The sequence below is a fragment of the Strix aluco genome, chromosome 13 (assembly GCF_031877795.1).
Source record: "Strix aluco isolate bStrAlu1 chromosome 13, bStrAlu1.hap1, whole genome shotgun sequence".
In the NCBI taxonomy this organism is placed as follows: Eukaryota; Metazoa; Chordata; class Aves; order Strigiformes; family Strigidae; genus Strix; species Strix aluco.
In genome coordinates, this window is record NC_133943.1 from 18,538,058 (window position 1) to 18,560,748 (window position 22,691).

The 22,691-nt window shown below is 37.1% G+C and overlaps 1 protein-coding gene across 3 annotated transcripts in view; it reads left to right on the plus strand.

Annotated features, from left to right (window-relative positions):
- Positions 1 to 22,691, plus strand: part of RANBP17 (RAN binding protein 17) — a 163,801-nt gene that overhangs the window by 98,854 nt on the left and 42,256 nt on the right. For all 3 annotated transcript variants that reach the window (XM_074838701.1, XM_074838703.1, XM_074838702.1), the window contains 4 exons: positions 6,177 to 6,280; positions 12,431 to 12,519; positions 18,756 to 18,863; positions 21,390 to 21,472. In XM_074838701.1, coding sequence (XP_074694802.1) covers positions 6,177 to 6,280; positions 12,431 to 12,519; positions 18,756 to 18,863; positions 21,390 to 21,472 — 384 coding nt within the window. The remainder of the gene's footprint in view (positions 1 to 6,176; positions 6,281 to 12,430; positions 12,520 to 18,755; positions 18,864 to 21,389; positions 21,473 to 22,691) is intronic.

Genomic DNA, 22,691 nt, shown 5'->3' on the forward strand with positions numbered 1-22,691 from the left:
GAGATTTATGGCATTAAGCAATAACACTGTATTTGTTTGTTTCCTTCTGTTGAAGAAATAAGCAAGGTCAGTTGATTTTTTGCACAGAAACACTTTTTGTATTAACTGTAAGGATTTACAACATTAAGTGCCTGAGTAAGTGTTTTGTGTTTCCAGGTGACATACCAATTATGCCAGAACCTTCCAGCTTCTAGTAAAAGGTTTTTTTATTTCACTTCTTCATGCAAGTTCCCAGTATACAAATACCCTCTGAGTTCTAATAAACATCGACAAGAGTTCTGCAGTTCAACCAGCAATACTTAAAAATGCACTTGGGGTTAAGTTTTGAGTTGTCTTTTCAAAATTAGAGAGGTTAGACACAAGTAAAACCCAGTGCGTGCTTTAATAGCTAGATGTGATGAAGGACTTGGTGACTTTGAATCCAGGCCTTGGCCGCTGGAGTAAAGTGCAGAACTCTGGGTCATTAGCTCTCTGTTGTCTGAATTGAGAAGGCTGGGCTTTTCGAAATGAACACTGAAACAAATCATCAGCGTAAAGAAGCTGATGGTGGAGAATGAAGCATGTCTCAGATCACCTCTGTTCTGATCAGAGGCCCTGTTCAGAGCTGTGGGCTTATGCCTGCTGAGGATCTGCCTTACAGACTGCTTCCGTGAGGACGGATGCCTGTAGGTGCTCTGAGAGAGGCCGCTGATGAGGGCCTTCAAAATTAAGAAGGCAAGTCTTTTGTGTGCTGATTTCCAGCCCTCATGCAAGGGCTTAACTAGGCAACATGTGTGCAGAAAAGCTTGACACAGACGGTGACAAGCCAACAGTAGTTGTTACTTCCCTTGTGATAGTGGCTGTCTGTACTGTCTACTGCTGAACAGTGCTGAAAACAGTTAACTTCAAGCCAAGACCGAATCACATGTATCAGCATTTTCTTAAAGAATAGCAACTGTGAGCTGGACCTGTGTTTACTTGCAGTTAAACTGCTTTCCATACTGGCTCAGTGTTGTATAACATAAGCAATAGGTACATTTTCTAATATAAAATGGGTCACACATGCAGTTTCGGTAACTTTTCCTACAGGGGGAAAAAAAAAAAGGTTTGGTAAAAACAGGATCACAGGTGTTAAAAACATCTCAAAGTAGAGGTTGTGTAAATATATGTCAGACAAAATGCAGGCATATGACTTATGACTGGCTACAAGCTGATAGAGGTGGTTGTGATTCCTCTGTATTAACAACTCTACAAGATCTGAAATGTCATGCCTGACGAATTTGGTGGCCTTCTATGATGGGATTACAGCATTCGTGGATAAGGGAAGAGCAGCTGACGTCATCTACCTGGACTTGTGCAAAGCTTTTCACACTGTCCCACACAACATCTTCGTCTCTAAATTGGAGAGACATGGATTTGATGGATGGACCACTCGGTGGATAAGGAATTGGCTGGATGGTCGCACTGAGAGTTGTGGTCAACAGCTCGATGTCCAAGTGCAGAGCAGTGACGAGTGGCATCCTCAGGGGTCAGTGCTGGGACCAGCGCTGTTTAACATCTCTGTTGGGGACATGGACAGTGGGATCGAGGCACCCTCAGCAAGTTCATCAGTGACACCGAGCTGTGTGGTGCGGTCGACACGCTGGAGGGCAGGGGTGGGCCATCCAGAGGGACCTGGACAGGCTGGAGAGGTGGCACATGCAAACCTCATGGGTTTCAGCAAGGCCAAGGGCAAGGTCCTGCCCATGGGTCAGGGCAATCCCATGCACAAATCCAGGCTGGGCAAGGAGTGGATTGAGAGCAGCCCCAAGGAGAAGGACTTGGGGGTAGTAGTGGATGGAAAACTGACTGTGAGCCAGCAACATGCGCTCACAGCCCAGAAAGCCAACTGTGTCCTGGGCTGCATCACGATGATCATGGCCAGCAGGGTGAGGGAGGGGATTCTCCCCCTCTGCTCCGCTCTCATGAGACCTCCCCTGCAGTGCTGTGTTCAGCTCTGGGGGCACCAACAGCAGAAGGACATGGACCTGCTCGAGCTGGTCCAGAGGAGGCCATGATGTGATCGGGGCTGGAGCACCTCCCCTGTGAGGACAGGCTGAGAGAGTTGGGGGTGTTCAGCCTGGAGAAGAGAAGGCTCCGGGGAGACCTTAGAGCAGCCTGCCAGTACTTAAAGGGGCTACAGGAAAGGTGGGGAGGGACTCTTTATTAGGGGGTGTAGGGACAGGGCAAGGGGTAACGGTTTTAAACTGAGAGGGGGGTAGATTTAGATTAGATATAAGGAAGAAATTCTTTCCTGTGAGGGTGGTGAGGCCCTGGCACAGGTTGCCCAGAGAAGCTGTGGCTGCCCCCTCCCTGGAAGGGTTCAAGGCCAGGTTGGACGGGGCTTTGAGGAACCTGGTCTAGTGGAAGGTGTCCCTGCCCATGGCAGGGGGGTGGAACTAGATGATCTTTAAGGTCCCTTCCACCCCAAACCATCCTCTGATTAGGAGTATTTGGAAAAGCATACGTCCATCTCATGACCACTGTTCTTTGTGTTCCTACTGGAATAAATTTGTTTGGGTTTGAACTGATAGAAAAGCACATCTAGAGACAGAAACAGGTGTTAAGTTGCATTTTAGGATCCAAATTTTGAAAGTTAAGGTGTACACAAACTGTCCTTTCTATGTGTTTGTGCAAGCATTAAATGGCAGTATTCTTACCTTGTGAATCAAAAGATATTTTCAAACCGAAAACTGGCATTTTTAGATAAAAAAACATTGTACCAATTGTCTTCTCTGGGTTTTTTTCAAGTTAAATCAAGAGCTTTATATAAAAACCTTTTATACGGGTGATAAACGATTTATGTGGAAACAAAATTAAGATGAATTTTTATTGGTGGGGGTTGTTTTAAGTAATTGTTTGATGTAGAAATATTTTTGGAGATTAGTTGAATACAGTAAATTCAGAATATTTACATTTTAATCAATGTGCTGTTGGAGTGAGAGGCAAAATTTAATTGTAGTAGGAAAGAACAGTATTACATTAATTGGTATTTGCTTCAAAATGCGCCTTGGTTTCTGTTGAATTACTTTAACCTCATATGAATATAATTAGGCTTTGAATTCCTTATGTGCCCTAGGTTGTGTTTTTAATAGTTTTCTTGGCATTTAGGATTGTGTCAATTTGTCCAAGATTCTTAGTCCAAGATTTCTGAAGTAAACTGAATATTCTTTTTTGTGAAGTATGGTAACCAAAACTAATACAAGATCACCAGTCAAAGTTATGTTTAAATAAAAGTTTTTACTAGGATTAATAAATTTTCATCACTTTTTCTTCTGCACTACTGGAAGGAGTGTATCTGAGCTGTAGAAAATTCCTTCAGGAGCTTGCTCAGCATGATTTGTCAATGTCCCGTGCTTACAGGTGTATGCAGTCATGCTCAGTGCCAAACCTCTCCAAGTTAATCAGGTTTAAAACACTCTTGCTGTAAGCCGTGCACAGATCTACTGTAACTCACAAGTGAGGCATCTCTTTTCTTTCAAAGAACATAACAAGGATGTGTATATGTAGTTTGAATTATAGAAAATGAACAATTTACCATGGTAGATTATTTTAGAATAGTTTCTTCCTTTCCTTGTTAATACTGTACTGTTCATGGGATGTGAATGTGGCTTGTACAGGAGTGCTAAAGAAATGTATAGGTAGTGATTTGTGTTGCTTTTCTAAAACTTGCAAATTATTTATAGTGCAATACTATATAGGATCCTAATTGTATATTCTTTCCTCACTGCCTACACTGCAATTTAAAAGAGAGGTAGCACATAACATTTCCCCTTACCCCGTTTCCAGAACTAGCTGGTTTCTCATTGAAGTGTTGGTCCCGGTCAGCATTGAACATTCTGGTAGTTCTTTGGTGGTCTTAACTTTTTAACAAAGTATGCTTGAGATTCTGCCTTCGGGAAGGGTTCGTCTGGAATTTGGATATATACCTAGTATCTTCATGGAGATTGTCTTCCAGTGATGTGCAGCACTCGTAGATGAAATGGAGTATTACTTTTGCTATTTTGTGATAATTCAGGTTTCTCCTGAGAACTCTATAAATGGCAATTGAGCCCTGATCCTGCAGAGAGCAGTATCCAGGTGTCTTCTGTGATTCTGTATGCTGGCACAGGACAATACCAGCGTGGGACTCTTTCTGAATGATTGGTCTTTATTTATTAATTATTTGCTCTGAGGAAAATCTGATAACTAATTAAAAGGAGAACAGTGTCAAGATATGCAATGCATATAGAAATAGTTTAACTCCTAGGAGGGTAAGAGGAAGCTGTTGCTGGTCAAGGAAAGAGATTAGGAGCACTGAAACTAACACTGTATTGAAACTGCCTGAGGAGCTGGAGTTGACGAAGGAAATAGAAACAAAAAGCTGGATGAATAGTCTGGGGTTATTTGTGAGTAATCGGAAATGGACACAAGGGTCTGGAAACAACAAATAAAAAGACTGGCTCCAGTTGAAAGGAGCAGAGAGAAGATGGCAGAGGAAATGGGCAAAGATGGACAGGATTGGATTTTCCCATAGTCTGCCAGATCCTATTGCTGCCACCAGTAGCTTTGAAATCTAGCACAAAGCATCTCACCCTCTTCGGTTCTGCTGCAGGTGCAGGATGCAGGTCACAGATTTGGTCAGTTACTTCACTAGGTTAAGAAAGTTCTTGACCATACATTGCGATTTGAAGGCTCCGTAGCTCTGGCTGACCAGTGCAGTAGCAGTGAGTTACTGAAAGTATTTGCTTTGCTTTTTAAGAAAATCTGGAAAACTGGATACAAAAGCCCTGTGTTAAAGGGAAGCAGTTCAGGTCACAAAGCCAAATACTCAGAACTCAGGAAATGCCATAACTGGGATTGCCTCTGCAACTTTCCTTTCCTCTCCATTGTAAATATTTACATTGTTATGAGGCAGTTTTAATTGCAGGATCACAATTATTTCTCTCAGAGGATATTTGCCTCTTTCAGTTCAGAAGCTGTGTCATCCTAGCTTAATGAGAAGCTACTGAATATTTTGATTTTTTTTTTTTTTTTCTGTGTTGTCATTTGGATGCTTTGCTTTCTGTTGTGACTATTTTTTCTTCCTGGCCTTTTTTCTTCTTGGCCTTTTCTGTCTTTCTTGTGATTGTACTGGGGTGAGTGATTTGGTCTTTGCAGTATCCCTGGAGATAAGAAGCTGGAATTGGGCCTGTTTTACAGGTGAGTATATGAAGTGTAGAAACTAAACCGTAAAGCTTACACTAAGTTTGCACAACCAATTTGACAGACAAAAGACCCCTCCTAGCTTCAGTTGCAACTTAGTTTACCAGAATTTGCCAATGAAGATAGAAGGGAGAGAAGCCCTATAGCAAAGAGCTCTTTAGAGAACATAAATTAAATTCCTACTCTGAATTACTCTCAAGGGGAATCTGTGTGCAAGAGGCAAGCTACCCTCATTAAGGGCCTAAAGATAAGTAGTGTGAGTACCAATCCTCATGCAAATTGCCATTTCTGAAAAGTTGTTGTTAATTGTTCAGCGTCATGACAAAACAAAACCAATCCAGATATCTGGGTTATCCTTCAGCTAACCAAGGCAATCTCTTTTTTCCCTAACCACAACATCTTGTTTCTTTTACTCTACATTCACACCTTCTGAAACAAATGAAGCAATAGTGTCACATGAATAACCCCAACACACGGGGTTAACTCCATTTCCACGGCAGCTTCATTCTGTATACTAGATAGGTAGAAGGGTAGAAAAAATAGCATACAATTGTAAAAGACTGTGATTTAAACATCATGCTACGAAGTGTGCATGAGGAAGGGTCTAATTATTGCAGTTTTAAATTTCACATTTTCTAACTGCTAAGTTTTGACTTTCTTATGTGAATATTCTTCCAGAGTACTGAACAAATGCTGCCAGGTTAACAGAGAAAAAAATATGGAAAGGAGAAAGATGTAAAATGCAGAGATGTGCCTGTCCGATACAAGATGTTTGCGGTCCACGATTTGTCTTCTTTGTTTATAACTCAGATGTGAAAACTCAGTTTTTTTATTCCTGTAGGTCATATGAAAGTTCCCGTGATGTCAGTGAGATTTTTTCTATAAAAGTCTAAGAGACTGACCCTTCCAAACAACACTGAATACGATGTGATGCTTTTGGTGTGATGCTTTCGTTTTGGTTTCTTTTCCTGTAGGTGAAGACGAGGATGAGTTTGAGAATTTCATGCTCCCCCTCACAGTTTCGTTTGAAAGTGTGACTCAGATATTCAACAGTAGTTTTGAACAAGAAGAAGCAAAGGTAGGTTTATTTCAATTATAGGAAAATAAATTATTGATGGGAAAAATTTAATAGTGAGGCAAGTATTTAGCCATAAGCTTGTCATCTCTTCTGTCTGTCTCTCTTGGCATGTAGATGCCTGAATACTTAAATGTATATTTATACCTGTATACATATATATGATTAGGAATGTAGACAGTAGAGATACGAAGGCTACAAATGACTATCCTAGATAAACTTTGTACAAAGATTTTATAAAGGCCTTAGGATTTTTCAAGTGCTTTGCAGATCAAGTGACCCCATTTGAGCCCCATTTATAATCAGAGGGACAAATTTGTCTTTGGTGATAGCTTATCTGTTTCATAAGGGATATTCCCCTTTGCCATGCAACTATCCTGTTTGTGTATATTAACATATTTATTTGGGGGTGTGAGGAGACGTGTTGTAACACACTTGATAAACCACTGCCGCTTTAAAGTATTTTTTTCAAACAAGAATTTATTATATAAATCAAGACTTTATTAAATGGCTGGGCATATATGTATAAATAGGAACTGGTCTTGAAGTATTGCACCCTTAAACTGAACAAAGTGATTAGGATAACTGATAGCTAAATAAGGTTTTTATGTGCCTGTGGGAGCCATATTAGGATTGATTTGACAAGTCAGTTCAGCTGTGGCAACAGTCATAATATCTAACACAACATTATGTTTTATTAGTAAAATCCTTAAGTGTAGCAAGCTGTTTGTGTCAAAACAACAGTATATTTTAGGGAAGAAAAAGACTTGCTAGATAGAAGCTGCATCATCAGGAATGATAATACATTAGAGCATTATTGCATTAAAGAGATCCCCTTCTACCGTCACTGAATAAATAGTTAACAATGCACACTGGAGTGCTTGCTTCAGCTACACAGGGTAATTTTGAAGAAATCCTAACAGTAATGTTTAATTCGCTATTTTAAAATATGATGCAAACTTGAATACTATATCATCATATTTATCCACTTCCTTTCATAAAAGAAATAAACATATACTAGAAATACTTTGTAAATACTTTGTCTGCAGTACATCTCTGACATTACCAGGAGATGCACAGTTCACAATAATCGCTTGAATTAAGCTAATATTTTTTAAAAAAAATAGTACTTAAGGTTGTTTCAACAATTACTTAATTCTAGTTTCCTCATTTGTTGTGGCTATATGTATTTAATTCTAATAACTTTTCGTTTGTTTAAGATAGACACAGTTCATCCATCTTGGATTCATCTCCTACATTTTCAAGTTATAAATCCTAAAAATGGGAACAAAGAGGTCATTTGATAGCATTACCCTTTCTGTAGGAAACTATTTATCTTATGTGAGGATTCAGTTTATTAAAATAATTTTGCTGTGGTCCTGTCTGGTTTGCTTGAGTCTGTCTTAGTAGGGAAATTTTAATGGAGTGCCAGTGATATATTCCTAAACCAGCAAGTTCTTAACGACCCTGGAAAGTGACTGCTTGATTACACTTTAACGGTATTTGCAAATAAAATCACAAGTAATTAAGGAGAAATCTCCAGGCTTTTGAGCAAGTTTGATGCATGATAACTGCCTGATTCAGCTTCATCTAGAGTAATGCTGTGTAGACAAGAGCTACTGAGATCAATAGCAACATAATGATAGTGGCAGAATTAAGTGAGTAACCTGAGAACTGTGTCTTCAAAATGCATGCAGCTGCCACAAGCCAGGGCCACACAGTGCACTCCGTGCTTCCGTCCTAAATGTTCATCAAAAGACGCCCTGCAGGAAAATGGAGTTAGATGCTCTTTATTGCTGATCGTGTCTCTTGCCACATTTATCAGGGAAATTGGATTAGCAGTTGGCAGCTGCAGGTAGACAAGGTTCTGCAGTGATTAAATATGCAGCTTGGCTGCATTTGTTGTGACAGACCTTTAGTAAATTCTACTGTAAGCACCATCTGTCTAATTTGTATAAAGAAAACTTGGTGCTTTAAGCTACTGATAAAGAACTAAATCTGTTGCTTTATCATAAACAAAACTTTTGCTCTAAATTCTCTTAAACGTAATTTATTAGGTTAAAGCTATTTTTCTATCATGATGAATAAATAATACATGCAAAAGGGCTTTCAGGTACTTCATTTTGCAAGGACTGAAAACAAAACCAGTTCAGTTCTTCAATAAAATGCTTAGTATTCCGATCCACAGGGAGATGACACTGTTAAAATATCACTATGAAAATGGTCCAGGACTGCCAAATTCATTTAATTTGTGGTTTTTACTAGGACTTTCTAACTGGCTAGGGTTTTTCTAAGTTTTTTAATATTTCTGAAATACACCATTGAAAAACAGTCGCAACAAGAGAGCTCTTTCTTTTTAAAATACATTTGTAATCATTACATCTGCATACAAAACATACGTTTAGGGTTATTTTCCAGGGAGATCAAATATAATTGAAGATGGCTTAAGTAATTATGTGCTTTGCTTTCCTTTTTTCTTCTTTGTTTTTTTCTACTTCCTTCTTCACATTTTTATATTGATAGGAAAAACATCTAGTATTAAAAGAGTGACTAATTTTCTTCTAAGAATTTCAAGGTTTCTCTTGACAATCCGATTAAGTAATATATCGACTGGGTAGCCAGAATGTCAGTAGTACTTTGTTTATAGTTGTGACATCATCAGATTTGCTAGAAATGCATGAAAAAAAGGATCTGAGGAAAAAGCAGTTAAATAGCAACATGCTATCTTTAGCTGGTTTGTAGAAACTCCATGCTGTTAAATTATTTAAAATCCTTGATTTTCAGCTTGCACACATTAAAAGTTTTCACACTAAGTGCCAAATGTTGCAAACAGCACTTTAACAGAATGATTTTGCTTTGATCCCTGTAGCAGTTCCTGAATAATTTATCACAGGTTATTGCCTTAATTCTGGAGAGGGATAGAGCAATAAAGGCAGATGAAAACACTCCAGTTGAAACACCTTGGGGCCTGCTCATTCCTCTGACACGGCTCTTTTGTTGGAACTATTTAGAGGTTATTAAGACGTGTCTCCAGAATTAAGAGTATGCTGTAAGGATGAAGACAGCCATCTTAATTCTAAAGACAAAGCGCAATGACCCTTCACCTTTTTTTTCCTTTGTTGTTATTATATAGTAGAATTATGAGGGTAATATTATAGCTGCACCCAGTAGTGCCACTATAGTTAAGGGTCTGTCAGACTTTCCATTACAAGCCCCGTTTTGGGGGTGGGTGGCGTGAGTAGTCTCGTCTGTTTTAAATTGCGTTAGTCAGACACTTGGCACATGTTGGCAAGTCATAGGGGTTTTTTGTGTGAATATTTAAATCTTCAGCTCCTTTCCACTGAAAAATCCATTGAAAAATCTTCTTCGGGACATTGAAACAGAATACTTGAATTTATTTTAAAAATTACTTTGTTTTAGTTAATCTTAAGTAAACCTAACTGACATTCAGGGAAGAGTATTTCAAAACTGAAACTTGAGCAAAATTGTTTCATTAGCAAGAAGAGCAATGTATAAACCCACATGCCACTGACAAGCTCCTCTTGCTACGTTTCTTGTATTTACTTTTCTTCACTTCTCATCTTACTTGTTTTGCAGTCGCTGGTGGTGTTATTTACTGTCCCTTTGCCCCAGAAAGGGCTGATGTTCAGTTGTGAACGAAGCAGTAGCTTCATGTATTCAAATTACTTGGTGAAGTTTGCAAGGCACTTTAAATCCCACAGGAGGACAGACAAAAAGTAGATGTATAACTCTATAATGTTGCTTGTCATTAATAAATTTTATGCACATAAGTGCTCTTTGAAAACTCACAATGGACTAAAACTAGACCGTCTCGGGATTATAGGGTTTGGGGAGGGGTGTCTTACTAAATGTGACTAAAGCAAGCATGGAGTCTTAGGGTGATTTTTGCTCCTGTTAGAGTTTAAAGGGGTTTTTACCAGTGACTTAAATGGATCAGGAATTGTCTCAAGATTCTGTAGGCTGTTATCTAGGCTGTTCGGACATTGCCAGCTGTAGGCAGTGTTATTTTATAAAGTTGAGTTCCGATAGATAATATCTAAACCACTGAGTTTGCTGGGATTTTACAGGACAAGAGTATATGGTGCCTTGTAGATTGAGGTCATTTTTAAGAGTAGTGTAGAAAACTAAGAAATTTAGTTTATGTAGTAGTTCTCCTTTCTTTAGAATTCACAAGGTCAAATGGTGTCTGAAATTGCCTGGTGTTTGTGTAGATCCCCGTAAATCTGGGGCCATAGTTTAAAGAAAGTTGCACATCTACTTTTATTAACAGTTTTAAAAGTCTCACAACCAAACTGTTTCTTAAATATATGTGCAAATGAGTGTTTTCTTACAACCAGTTGTTTTTATAAAGACAGAATAAGCATGTCAGAGGAGTATGGGTTTGGCTGTTGTCTTTTTCTAGAGACCACAGTAAGATGGTGAGCTCTTTCTCTCCGAGCGCATCCTCAAACAAAGGCAAGTTCATGTCTTGCCAGGGGCTGTAGCTCCCCTTTTTCCCTGCTCCAGCCTTTCTTTTGTGCAGTCTTGCTTGTCTCCTTTTTTTGTGGCTAGAATGGGCAAAGGAATCAGTCTGGAAGATTTCCACTTCCTTGTATATATTGTTGCATCTCTGTATCCCTTTGGAAAGTAGTATAAAGTGTTGCTGCCCAGTTGTTGTAATTCTTTATGTTTTGGCCACCATGTCCGCTAAACAGTTACTTTCTGTGTGGACAAAACAGCACACAAAGTATGAAAATACAGATGAATATAAAGTTACAATTTTATTTCGCATCTTCGCAGTATTGAAGACTTCCTCTCTAGTGATTTCAGAGTCCCATTAAAGTTAATGAGAGTTGAGACCTCTCAGCATCTTGCAAGTTCAGGCCATTTCAATGCACAACAGAAAGGAAATGCAAATATTAAAATACTCCTAGCAACATCACCAGTGTTTTGTAGAGAACTCAATTTATCCTTGGATAAATCTATGTGCATGCTATCTAAGACAGTTGGACTAATGGGTCTGTGTATGAAAAGTAGAAATTAGCCCTTGTGTAAGATTACATTTAGCTGTTTAACAAGGCATCAGCCATAATTTGCTCTTTATGTGATTAAAATTAATATGTGAATCTTACCTTTTGTATTTCTCAACACTATAAATATTACAGTGTTAGCACCAAGTGGTACAGTATTGAAAACTCTGGTTTTAAAGAGAGAACCCCTTACTGGATTATTTGCCATGCTTCTGTGATTTTTTTTTTTTTTTTTTAACCAGACTCTGCAGTACTGTGGTCTTTTATTATAAAAAAAAAAAAAAGTACAAACCCCATGCAACACATAGATAAAATTTATTAAAACGACTTAATTATCAAAAAATAATATTTATGACTTAAGTAAATTGAAAAGTCTGTTTATATTGTTAAAATATTTTTGGTTCACTGGTGTTTCTTACTGATGTCTATTAATTATCCTGAAAACATCCCTTTAGTAGGGGCTAATTATCTATGCATAAAATGTTGTCTGCATTTGTGCTGGAAGGATTCTGAAGCCACACTTCAGTCATTAAAGGGGAAAAAAAAATCATCTCAGAACTAATGTTAATACAGATAGAGATTTGCATGGTCTTCTGTAAACAAAAAAGTCGCTTTTTGAAGAAACCTAACTTGGAAAAATACTTTAAAAAAAAAAAAAAAAGCCTGAAAGATGTGTTAAAATAACAGTACAGTGAGAATCTCAGTGCAACCTTAATTGTAGCTTGTTATGAGTATCAGTTAGTCTTACACCTCATTCAAAATATTACAAGCTTAAATTAACGTTTTATTGTTATTGTTACTTTAAATATATTACTACAGGAAGCACTTTTAAACTTTAATACACAGTATTCATATATTATCTTTTAATTTGCATTATTCATTAGGATAGCATATCAAATAATCGAAAGTGTTTCCTAAGCATTTTGCTAGTGTTATCACTATAAAACTTGTGGAAACCTTGTTTGTTAAAAGAATCTTTGTGTTTTTTTATAAAAAAAGATTTGAGCGAGACATTTAACCTAATGAATCAAAATCAGATATGTGGTCATTATTGGCTGATTATTACTCCATCTGCTCTGTGCTAACGTGAAAATCAATTACTGTGTCTCTTTCCCACTGACAGCGTATGTTGATCGGGCTGGCAAGGGATCTTCGAGGGATTGCCTTTGCACTAAACACAAAGACCAGCTACACCATGCTGTTTGACTGGATGTATCCTTATTACACTATGACAATACCAGCTCTGTGCACAGAGGGATACCAGGCCCCTTGCATTAGTTTAATAGTATGGCACAGTGGGGAAGAGGAAACAAAGCTAAATGAACTAATGTGTAATCAGCTAAAATTACAGCACAATGGCAACCATGCAGTTAACTGGGAAGGACCACAGAGAGGTCACTTTTTTGTTGTGTCACACTACTAATCTAGAAAACATATCCAAGTGGTTTTCTTCCCTTCATAAATCCCTGATGTTTTCATTTAAAAAAGCTGTGTCTTTAACTCGAAACACAATGTACCTACATTTGGTTTAACATCAGAAGTGCTTAAAAAATACTATACAAGTGCTATCTGGGGAGATTTCTCTCTCTGGTATGAATCATGTCTTTAATTTAGTCAGTTACTTTCTATTTATGTCAACTCTATTAATATCGCAACACCTGCAGTCTTCTTGATCCAGAAGAAAATGGACATCTGAAAACAAAATCAAAATCTTTAGACTGTAGTTTTCTTCAGTAAGTAATGATAATGGAACTCTATTTGCTTTAAATATTGTATACATTTTTATGCCAACAAATACAATAATACTCATGGGTATTTTCTTAATACTACAAAGAAATGTTTTGTATTTTTATAAATACAGTAGCAGTAATTCTTTCTTCAGGCACACAGTCATATTAGTAACAAACTGCTGAAATATATAGTAAAGTAATGATGAAAATATTTGTTTTATAATTGAGATCTCACAAAACTGTGGAAGTTAATTATGTATTTGTTTATGTTATGGACAGAAAAATAACATTCAAGTACAATTACATGCTTTACTAGAAATCAAGATTTTTAAAAATATTTTTTATTTTAAGTAAATAACGAAACCCCACTGCTCACTAATAATCTTCCTGCTTAAGAAAGAGGAATGCATCAATATAGAATTGCAGCTAGGAAATCAGCCTTTAAGGACTGAAAGGCTGTACAGCAGAGCCTGGTATGATCTGATAGACATCCTTGTGTGGTGGATAGTAAGATCCTGATGACCATTCCAATAAGCCTTATTTAAGACCTTTGCAAGTCTGCAGTGATTCTGTCTATGTGCAGGCTCAGCTTGCAGAAAGTAAGTCCAAAACATAAAGCAGTGTAATCTTTATTTCTCTTAAAATCAGTAGAAAGCATCCCATCATTTTAGTTTTAGACGACTGGAAGAAGAAAATACAAACAAACAAAAACAAACAAAAAAACCCTTAAACTACTGAAGGCAGACTGTGAATTAGCATCTCATTTTCTAGTGGGCACCGTTGGGTACATTTAACTTCATTAGTACTGTTTGTGCTTGTGTTACCCTAAAACTTAATAATAAAATCAGGAAGATGTTTAAAAGCGGATCAGTGCTGCTTCTATTTCAAATTCTTTTTACTTCATTTTTCCTAGTAGAGCATGAGTATCATGCTCTTCTGTGGGGAACTGCAAATCTCCAGTTGTAGGAGGAGGGATAACAGAGACCTACCTCCTCTCCATTTGAAAGAAATGGATTAATCCGTGAAGGTGGCTTTTTATACAAGGATCCAGGATATGTAATCCTCAGGACCCTTTTCTGCTTTTTGTTTGGTTTGGTTTTTTTTTTTTTTATTTAATTCCTTCCAGTTTATGAATTAAGTTTATTTCAAACAAATAAAAACAGCCTCCAACTTTTGGATTTCCTTATTCTGCATTAACAATAAAAATAGATTCAAATGTAGCTTTGTGTGGAATTCAAAGCTCAGGCCTTCTCAGTTTCTTCTCCCTTGCACAGGTTCAAAATTTTTTTTCCTCATCTCCTTTGGCTGTAAAGGATAAGTGCATGCTTCTGTTCAGTGGATTTCACCTCATTTGGCTGAGTCCAGCTTCATCCAGGTATTGATCCAAAGCATTACAGCAGAATAAGCTGCTGTTATCACAACTCTTATTTACTGGACAGAAAGGTAAATGGGAGAAGGAAGGGTCAGATGCCAATTTCATCATAAAAGTTTAAATATCCTTTGATTAACATATTTCTTTTGTAGTTTCAAATACATCATCAGAAAATGGTTTTAATAGCAGAGAAAAGCTGTTTTTCAAACAGATTTTATTCTGTTATGTTTGAATCCCTAATATTTCAATATTGAAAATGGCAAATACAGAGTATTAGCTAAAATAAATCTGATTTACTTGCATTTGTTCAATAAATAACCAATACAAAGAGGCAAGGTATAAAAAGCTAAGCTTTTAATATACCGTAAGATGATGTTTATTCGGTCTTGAAGACTATCAGAAATAGTCACTTGTATATCATTGGTAGAAGAATATATTGATAAACTTTTTAAGTGATTGCAGGAAATATTCTGAGTCTAAGCCCTGTCCATAGCAAAACAAATTACACTCGGTAATCTCTCACCTGAGAGATTCTTTTCTGTTTTCTGATTGCAATGTTTAGGATTTAAGTTTTGTCCAGTAGATGGCAAAAATGAGCAGAAATCATTTCTTTTAAGTCCTTTTGGTCCGGGGAGGGGAGGAGGGGGAGGCACGGGGGACACCGTTGTATCTTGTATTTTACCATTAGGATTGAGTTATTAGGATCATGGTTTAGAGGTGAATCGTCAGGTATGCTGAAGCTGTGCTAGATTGCCAAATAGGACTGTTTTGTAGCAGGCTTGCTTATACTAATTGAGTTTCTCTAGCAAATCAGGCTCCTTGGAAAAAGGCCAAAGGCTTTTCATAATTGTATTGACAAGAAAATGAATATGATAAATGGTGTTCATTCAGCTGAGACAAGATTTATAGTTTTCCTCTGGCAAAGGATGAAGAGAAAATACTTACAATAATAGTAAAATTTGTTTTAAAGTTGTATTAGGTGATCTCTCAAAAGACTTCATTAAAATATTTCCAAATATTTTAAGCAGCTTCAGGTGTTAAGTATAGCATCTTCCCAAAGTATCCAGTAATGAAAGATGAAGAAAAACATCACACACACAAACAAACAAAACAAAACAAAAAACCCAAAACCCTGGATATGAAAGTCATTTATTCTTCCTGAAATATTGATATGTCAAGCTGTCAATGACGATTCCAGTACCAGAGCTTTGGAAAGTTTATTTGCCTTTTGTATTCATAACATGTGGTCTCTGTAATTTGTAGGTCAGTCCTGAACATGCAGGTGTGGCCTGAAAAAAACCTGTATACCAATTTGAGTAGAATCAAAACCTGTTTTTCTTAACAGTGATGATTCTCCTTACGTATTTCATTCTGCTCTTTACTTCAAGATTGCCTGCATAATATGTTGGATGTTTAATCTGTTTTCTTCCATACTAATATCAGACTGTAGTCTAAGGTCCTTGGTCTCGCAGTCAGATATGTCCATGGAGATTCAAGTGTGAGTTCAGGGTAATATCCACATTTTTGTTACTTTCATTTAGTGTTTCTTACAGTTAGGTGGTAACCCATAGGCAATTTTTCCTGTGTTCCTCCCAGTTGATTCTCAGTATTTAATGACTTCTGTTGTCTGTAAAAGAAGAAGGTTGCAATAAGAAAATGGGTTGCAAGAATTAAATTATTGGGTTGACTCGGAGTTGCAGTGAGCCAGATAGCACACGATGTATATGCGTGAGTGTATGAAATTTTCTGCCTATATAAAAATATCTAGACACTAAGTTTATAGAGAAGTGATCTGCCATTGAGGTGTTTTATCTAGTGGTCATTTAAAAGTTCCAGTTGACCTAGATATTCAGATGTCTGATCATATGCTGCTTCAGATGTGGATCACCAGAACAAGCAAAACGATCTTTTCACCAAACTGCCATTGTTACATATTTATCCAAGTTTGTCTCGTATTTCTTAACAAAATAAAACCATGTGCAGCAATAAGATGGCTTGTTCAAAATGATTCTGGTTTTGAAGAACTAAATTTTTAAGTTTATATGTTTTAAGGATTCGGGATTAAGTACAAACTTGAAAGAGCCGAACAGCCAGCTGTAGAGATTGACATTTCCTAATCACAAGAGGAGAACAGAACACATGTTCTCGTGAAGGAAGGCTACCTGATGGGTAATCTGTTTGTAATAGCTGTTACTGCTAGTTGCGTTGATTCAAACCTCAGCATCATTTTTTGCAGTTTGAATTCCTTTGAGCTTGAACTGACTGGTCAGGTTAAGTTCATGACTTAGCCAGATTCCTTGAAGCTTATGGTTTAAAACACTTCAAAATAATATTCGGTTTAAAACCAGTTTATTTCACTTTATTGGATTTATAAAAGAAATAATAAATTGCTGAAGCCTTTCTGTTCACCCTAGCTTTTATAAAATTTGACTATAGTTTCCAGTCTTTCCTTGTCAATGAACATGTACTCAATGCTTAAGTTTCTGAATTAAGATAGCTAATCATATTGGATGTATTAGCAGCCTTTACTGCTGACTTACATTTTGGTTGTAGGGTTTGGCTGTCAAGTTATTCTCTTCGCCCTGAAATCTGAAAAGACAATTGTTTTCTACCCCATGAAGTTCCACAATGGGGCTTTGCAGCATTACAGCATCTCCCTTTTGTGTACATGGGGCTACTAGGAAGGCTAAGGAAGAGGCATGACTTAGGAGAATTAATAGCACAGCTCAGTTCTGTAACTTACTTGACATCTGCTGCATCTTGAGAATATTGACCATCCTCTGCTGAGAGTGAGCTGGACTGGGAGTCGACCTCAGGAAAAAATGGAACTGGGATTAGTGAATTTTTAAAGGTATGAGATGACATGGATCATCTGTGCCCTTTGAGGGTATTTTAGATAAGTGAGATTTGAATTTAAATCCCAGTTTATTACTGGATAACTCTCCACGGTATGTTTAACTCTAGTTTGTTTGATTTAAAATGTAAAGAACCCCATAAAGGAGCAAGAAGCAAAGTCTAAAAGTATATTTCACATGTCAGCCTCTTCCGCTATATATAGTTTATGCCTGCAGTGCCTCAAGCAGCTGGCAGCAAAAATGCACAAGTCTTTAGATGCCTCAGACAGCAGTAGCCAGAATGCCTTCCATCTGTCTGCACAGCGCTGTCATTCATCAGTAGTGCTATGTCTGACGGCTTTAGCCTCCACCAGAAGAGCTATATCGAACTGAGACATGACTGTGTCTACATATCCTAGAAGCGTGTAAACCTTTATGTATTTCAGACTGTTATTTCACAATCCCCTGTTGAGTGCTTGGCCTGTATTCTACTTCCTAAGATTCACAATAGTTGCCTTTATTGTCTGAATAGGCAATAGCATTTTCCTAAGAATAATCACTGTGGTTAAAGCAGAATTATGTGACATGAAACAAAGCTAAAAATTAAAAATAAGTTTACTATTAGACAAAAGCATTGACTAGATTAGCTAGGTCATGTTTTAATAGCAAATTGTATAGTTAAAATCTCTTGGTTCAATATAAAAAATTATTTGCCAGTCAAGCTGTGCTACCTCATTTCCATTTACTAGTCTGCATTCTTACCCACATAAACTCTTATTTCAGCATGTTGGGAAAACTAGGGATCAGCTTTGTATCAAGTTGCATGAAATATTTTGATACAGTCAGTAACTCATAAAATTATTTTTTTAAAGTTGCATTGCAGAGTCTACTAAACTTTTTTTTTTTTTCTGTATTCTTTGAAATCCTGCTTTAATAGAATGGATATTTCTTGGATGCTGATGAGCAAACAGTTCTTCTGAAAGAGTTCTTAGAAATCTAACTTTGCTGGTCGCCCCCACACAGTTTGGCTGAGTTCTCTTCTTGAATGCGCTGGAAACAACTTCATACAATCAAATTGTTCCCAGCCATTCATATAGCAAATATAATATATATGAGGTGGCACTGAAGTTTGTGGCCCAGGATTTGCTGATAGGTAAATTTGTGTTGTTTTTAAATTAAATTGCCATCTGTGACTTATACCATTCGTTAAAAATCCAAGCTCATCTTATATACATATTATAGGTTAGCTTCACATATGGAAACTGCTTTCCTTTTCCTTCATTATGGCTCTGGTGTATTAACTATTTCCCACTTAACCATTAATGTTTCGAAAGGATTTAGTCTTCTAAGCAGAGACTTGCTTAAGTTTGTAAGTTCTGGCAGTGCCTCTGTCAGAATCCGCTGCCAACGTCTATAGCTGGCCCACCCACATAATGGTGTAGTACAGTTCAGGGGAAGTTGTTTTGCAAGATGTTATTTTATCAGTGTACTCTTTAACTGGGTTTGGTGAAGATACCCTGCATACATTTCTGTTCTGCAAAGAGCTGTTGAACTGTGGTACCGTGAACCTGCATGTACAACCCCTATCTTGAAGCTGATGGCAGAATTCATGCAAAACAGGTAAGAAGCAGGTGAAAATTAAGGTAAGTGATGAATACTGCAACAGTATGCACTGTCTGTTCCATCTTTCTGTGTTTTGCGTGGCCTCATGATTACTGACTTTGACTTTAAGAATTTTTGTATTTTGGAACAAAATTCGCAAGCAGAACTCAGCTTTCAGTGTCATTGTATTGTTTTACAAAAATGGCAGATTTTAGAAAATCAGCTGGTAAGGATTAATTACAGGAATATATATGAGAGACTGCTGTGATTTTATATTTAAAGTTACTGGAAGTGTATGCTTCAACCAGGGATAAATACTGACTCTATAATTAAATATTGGAAAATTGTCTGCTGTCAGGATTTGCTGCAGGCTGAATTTTTGCCTTAAGCCAAGCAGCATACGTATATGCCTGTAAAACCACAACTCCCTTTACAGCTTCTTTTGCAACTCAACTCTTCCAGCCAAAATAGGAAAGAATGGTATCTGATATAGCAATATTTATGATCAACATGTAGGTAACTTTTCCCACATCTAAAATCTTCTCTGTGGGCAAACCAGAAAGGCCTCAGAATTATTCTGGGAGGTGATTTCAGTACTTGACATTGCAGTAGTTAGAATGAAATTCCTGTTTTACCACAAGTAATAGAACAATTTATTTTGGGAAATTATCATTACACTTGGAAATATTTAGTGTACTGCCCAAAGGAAAAAAAGATCTTTAAATGAAAAATTGATAGTTAAAGTCTCTGTGCTGGGTATCTTCGTGACCGATGTAATTAGAGTTTGCAGCAAAGCAGTATGTGTTGTCATAATTTCTCATTTTGCCTTGCAAGTCAAACTTACAAGGAAAAAAGTTGAAATATTTGAAATTTGAAAAAAAAAATTTAGTTTACTCTAATGACAGGGAATTGGTGCCTTAACGTTCAGACCTGTCTCCAAGTGAAACTCTAGTGTGTATGATGTGCCCTTAATCCTGAGTGGCTACACAAGCCTTAAGGCAGAGTTCCCTGGTTCTTGTTTGTGTTGACTTGCTTGCTGTGACTCCCTCTTTGGTTTGTGTGGGCTAATTACGTCTTTTATCCTGGTAGTAGTATAATAAATTGCTGGGAAAGTTTAACCTATTTTTATTCAGGCTGCAATGCTCAAGCAGTATACGCTAATAGTGCTGCAACTTATTTCAAGGAGGAGATTGTTACAGCAAAAACACAGAACTCTAATAATGGTAAACAAAAGCAAAGAGGAACTGGAACAATAAATCTTATGCAAAAGACAGCTCTTCAAGCTACTTTCCATATTCATGGTATTCTTCTACCTATTGCTATTCAGAAAATCTGCTTTGTTCCCTTTAGAAAACATCATCTGGGATGGTATTTTTTCAGGAGTTGTGTACTGCATTAGCTTTTACAGGTTAGAATGCATTATACAATATACTTTGACATGGTTAAAATATGTTACAGAGTATCAGATTTTGCATTATGCCACTCTGATACTGAGGTGATGTGCTGGTTTTGGTTTTTTTTGTTTCTGCCAGCCATTATCATTTTGTGCATATGGAATACACAAATGTTTTATACAAGGCACGTCTTATTCATTTATAAACACTGAGATTTACTCCAGAGTTTGCACCAAAGGACTCAGACAACAAAAAATTGGACTTGCAGCAAAGACGGATACTACTGTCTCTGTGATAGGGGTGATACAAGGACTCCAGGTCTGATCAAAAGTAGATGGCTACCAAATAGGACAGCCAGGGGATACTGTGGTTTACATCACTCAGTGATGACTCCTTTCCCTTTCTGTCCAAATAAAAGCGCCTATCACCATCTTGATAAACATTCTTTGGAACCACTCTGACAGTTTTGCTAAAGTTACCTGCATTCAAAATTAACTCTCAAGTACTTAATGGTTTTCACGTAGGCACAAACTAGGATTTAGGCTTCTTTATCACACGGACAGAATGGAAAGGTGCAACAGGGGCTTTGGCAAGGATTAATGCGTTTCCAGATTGGGAACAAAGTCATTCCTGTTGACTTTGGTAATACCTGTGCATCAGGAGAGACAACATGCTGCAATCTTCTTCAGGTCTGAATGTTTATAAAAAGCATTTGTTACAAAATACACACCGAGAACTGGCCTGTGATTGCCACAGATTTTATGTAGCAGAATAACCCAGTGGGGATTAGTTTGTTTTTAAAAGCTATGCAGATGCAGAAGCAGGGTAAAAGTTAGTTTAACTGCTTAGGGTCTGGAGCCTTTGTAGCATTCTTCTGAACTGTATACGGGCACAAGATGTGCACTGGTCACTGAAAGCTGTCTGTGTATTGTCTGGTCACCTTTTCTGGTTAACATTGCTTTGTCATAGAATTGTTTCTTCGGCAACATATGGAGATAACTAGAGTGCATATCATTGGACTGAAAGCTAGAATTAGTTTATCGAATAATTGTACTCTGTAATTAGCAAATGATTTTTTTGTTAGAGAAATGAATCTATTGCAGTTTTTTGCTTCGATGACCATCTGAATATTTTTGCTGTTATTTTTTAGATCACAACGTTTAAATTTTGATGTATCATCTCCAAATGGAATTCTTCTCTTCAGAGCAGCTAGTAAAATGATTTGTACATATGGTAGGTATTAATTAATGTTTCCTCTGCAGTGTAATTCTTTGCCTGTCCTGTGATATAAAAATGGGTTAGTTCATATTGCTGAGCACTGATGGATTTGTGGAACACATAGCAGGACTGTAATGTGCTACAGCCAGTATCATCCCTTTGTAAAATGCAGAGTTTACGTGGCAGGCCTTTGGAGCTCATTTACTGTCTGTGGATCAGGGCTCGTTCATATAGCTTTGTTACTTGTCTCTCTTTTTTGACTTGAATGCCTGTCTTCTAGCAACCGTAAATGTATTTCAGCAAAGACACAAATACTCATGTGTTTGATCTAGGCTACTGATTGATAGATGTGGGTTGATTTTATGTATTCAAATTATATTCCAGCAGTTCCAAAACATAATACGACCATAACAGCTTTACCCTAGAGCACTGTTAAAAGTGTTGATAATAAGTTGCTCCATTTTACTACTCCCACTCATGCATGCCACTGCAACAGGTCTTTGACACCAGCAGTTTATATTACACTCCAACTAACTTTGTGGCTTACACTTTTGCTTTCTAAATATTTTGAAAGGAATATTACCAAGTTTTTGTAGAGCAACCTCATTTGTAGTTTGTGTAAACGGGAAGAGCCATAAATGCCCCGTTTCTTTTAAAGAAAGGAAATTGGTCCATCAGATTTGCTTTTACTGCATTCAGGTTGCTTTTTGGGTCTGGAAACTGTGTGTTACGTGGCTGCCAGTATAAAAAACTTCAAATGTAATTCTGCATTTGATCTGTAGGGCATAGAAAGAGTATGTGCAGAATGCCTAAAGCGTTTACTTACGACAAAAAATTACACCCAAGTAACTCTCACTCCTTACAAAATAATTTTTCTGTTTTTCTTTTTCAAATACTATGTAGTAAGCTAGCATGTTTTTTCAGCTGTGCTCTTCAATAAATTTGTAAGAATGATTTAGCAACATAAAAATAAGGTTTTCCATGTTTGAAAAGATAAACTTTTAGATTTTACTACTCAGTTTGTGTTAGCCTTTGTAGTTAATTGTGGTAAGCTTTCTTTTGATAATTAAAAAAGTCAGGTGTAGTCATGATGATGCTTCAGCCCTACTTGTGGTATGGTACCTGATCCCATTGAGGTCATATTTTCCTTTTTAATTTTTTTTTTTTTTTAAATTTCAATTAGCCTTTACCATCCTTTCTGCACTTACCAAAAACACACCATATTATAGGGTAT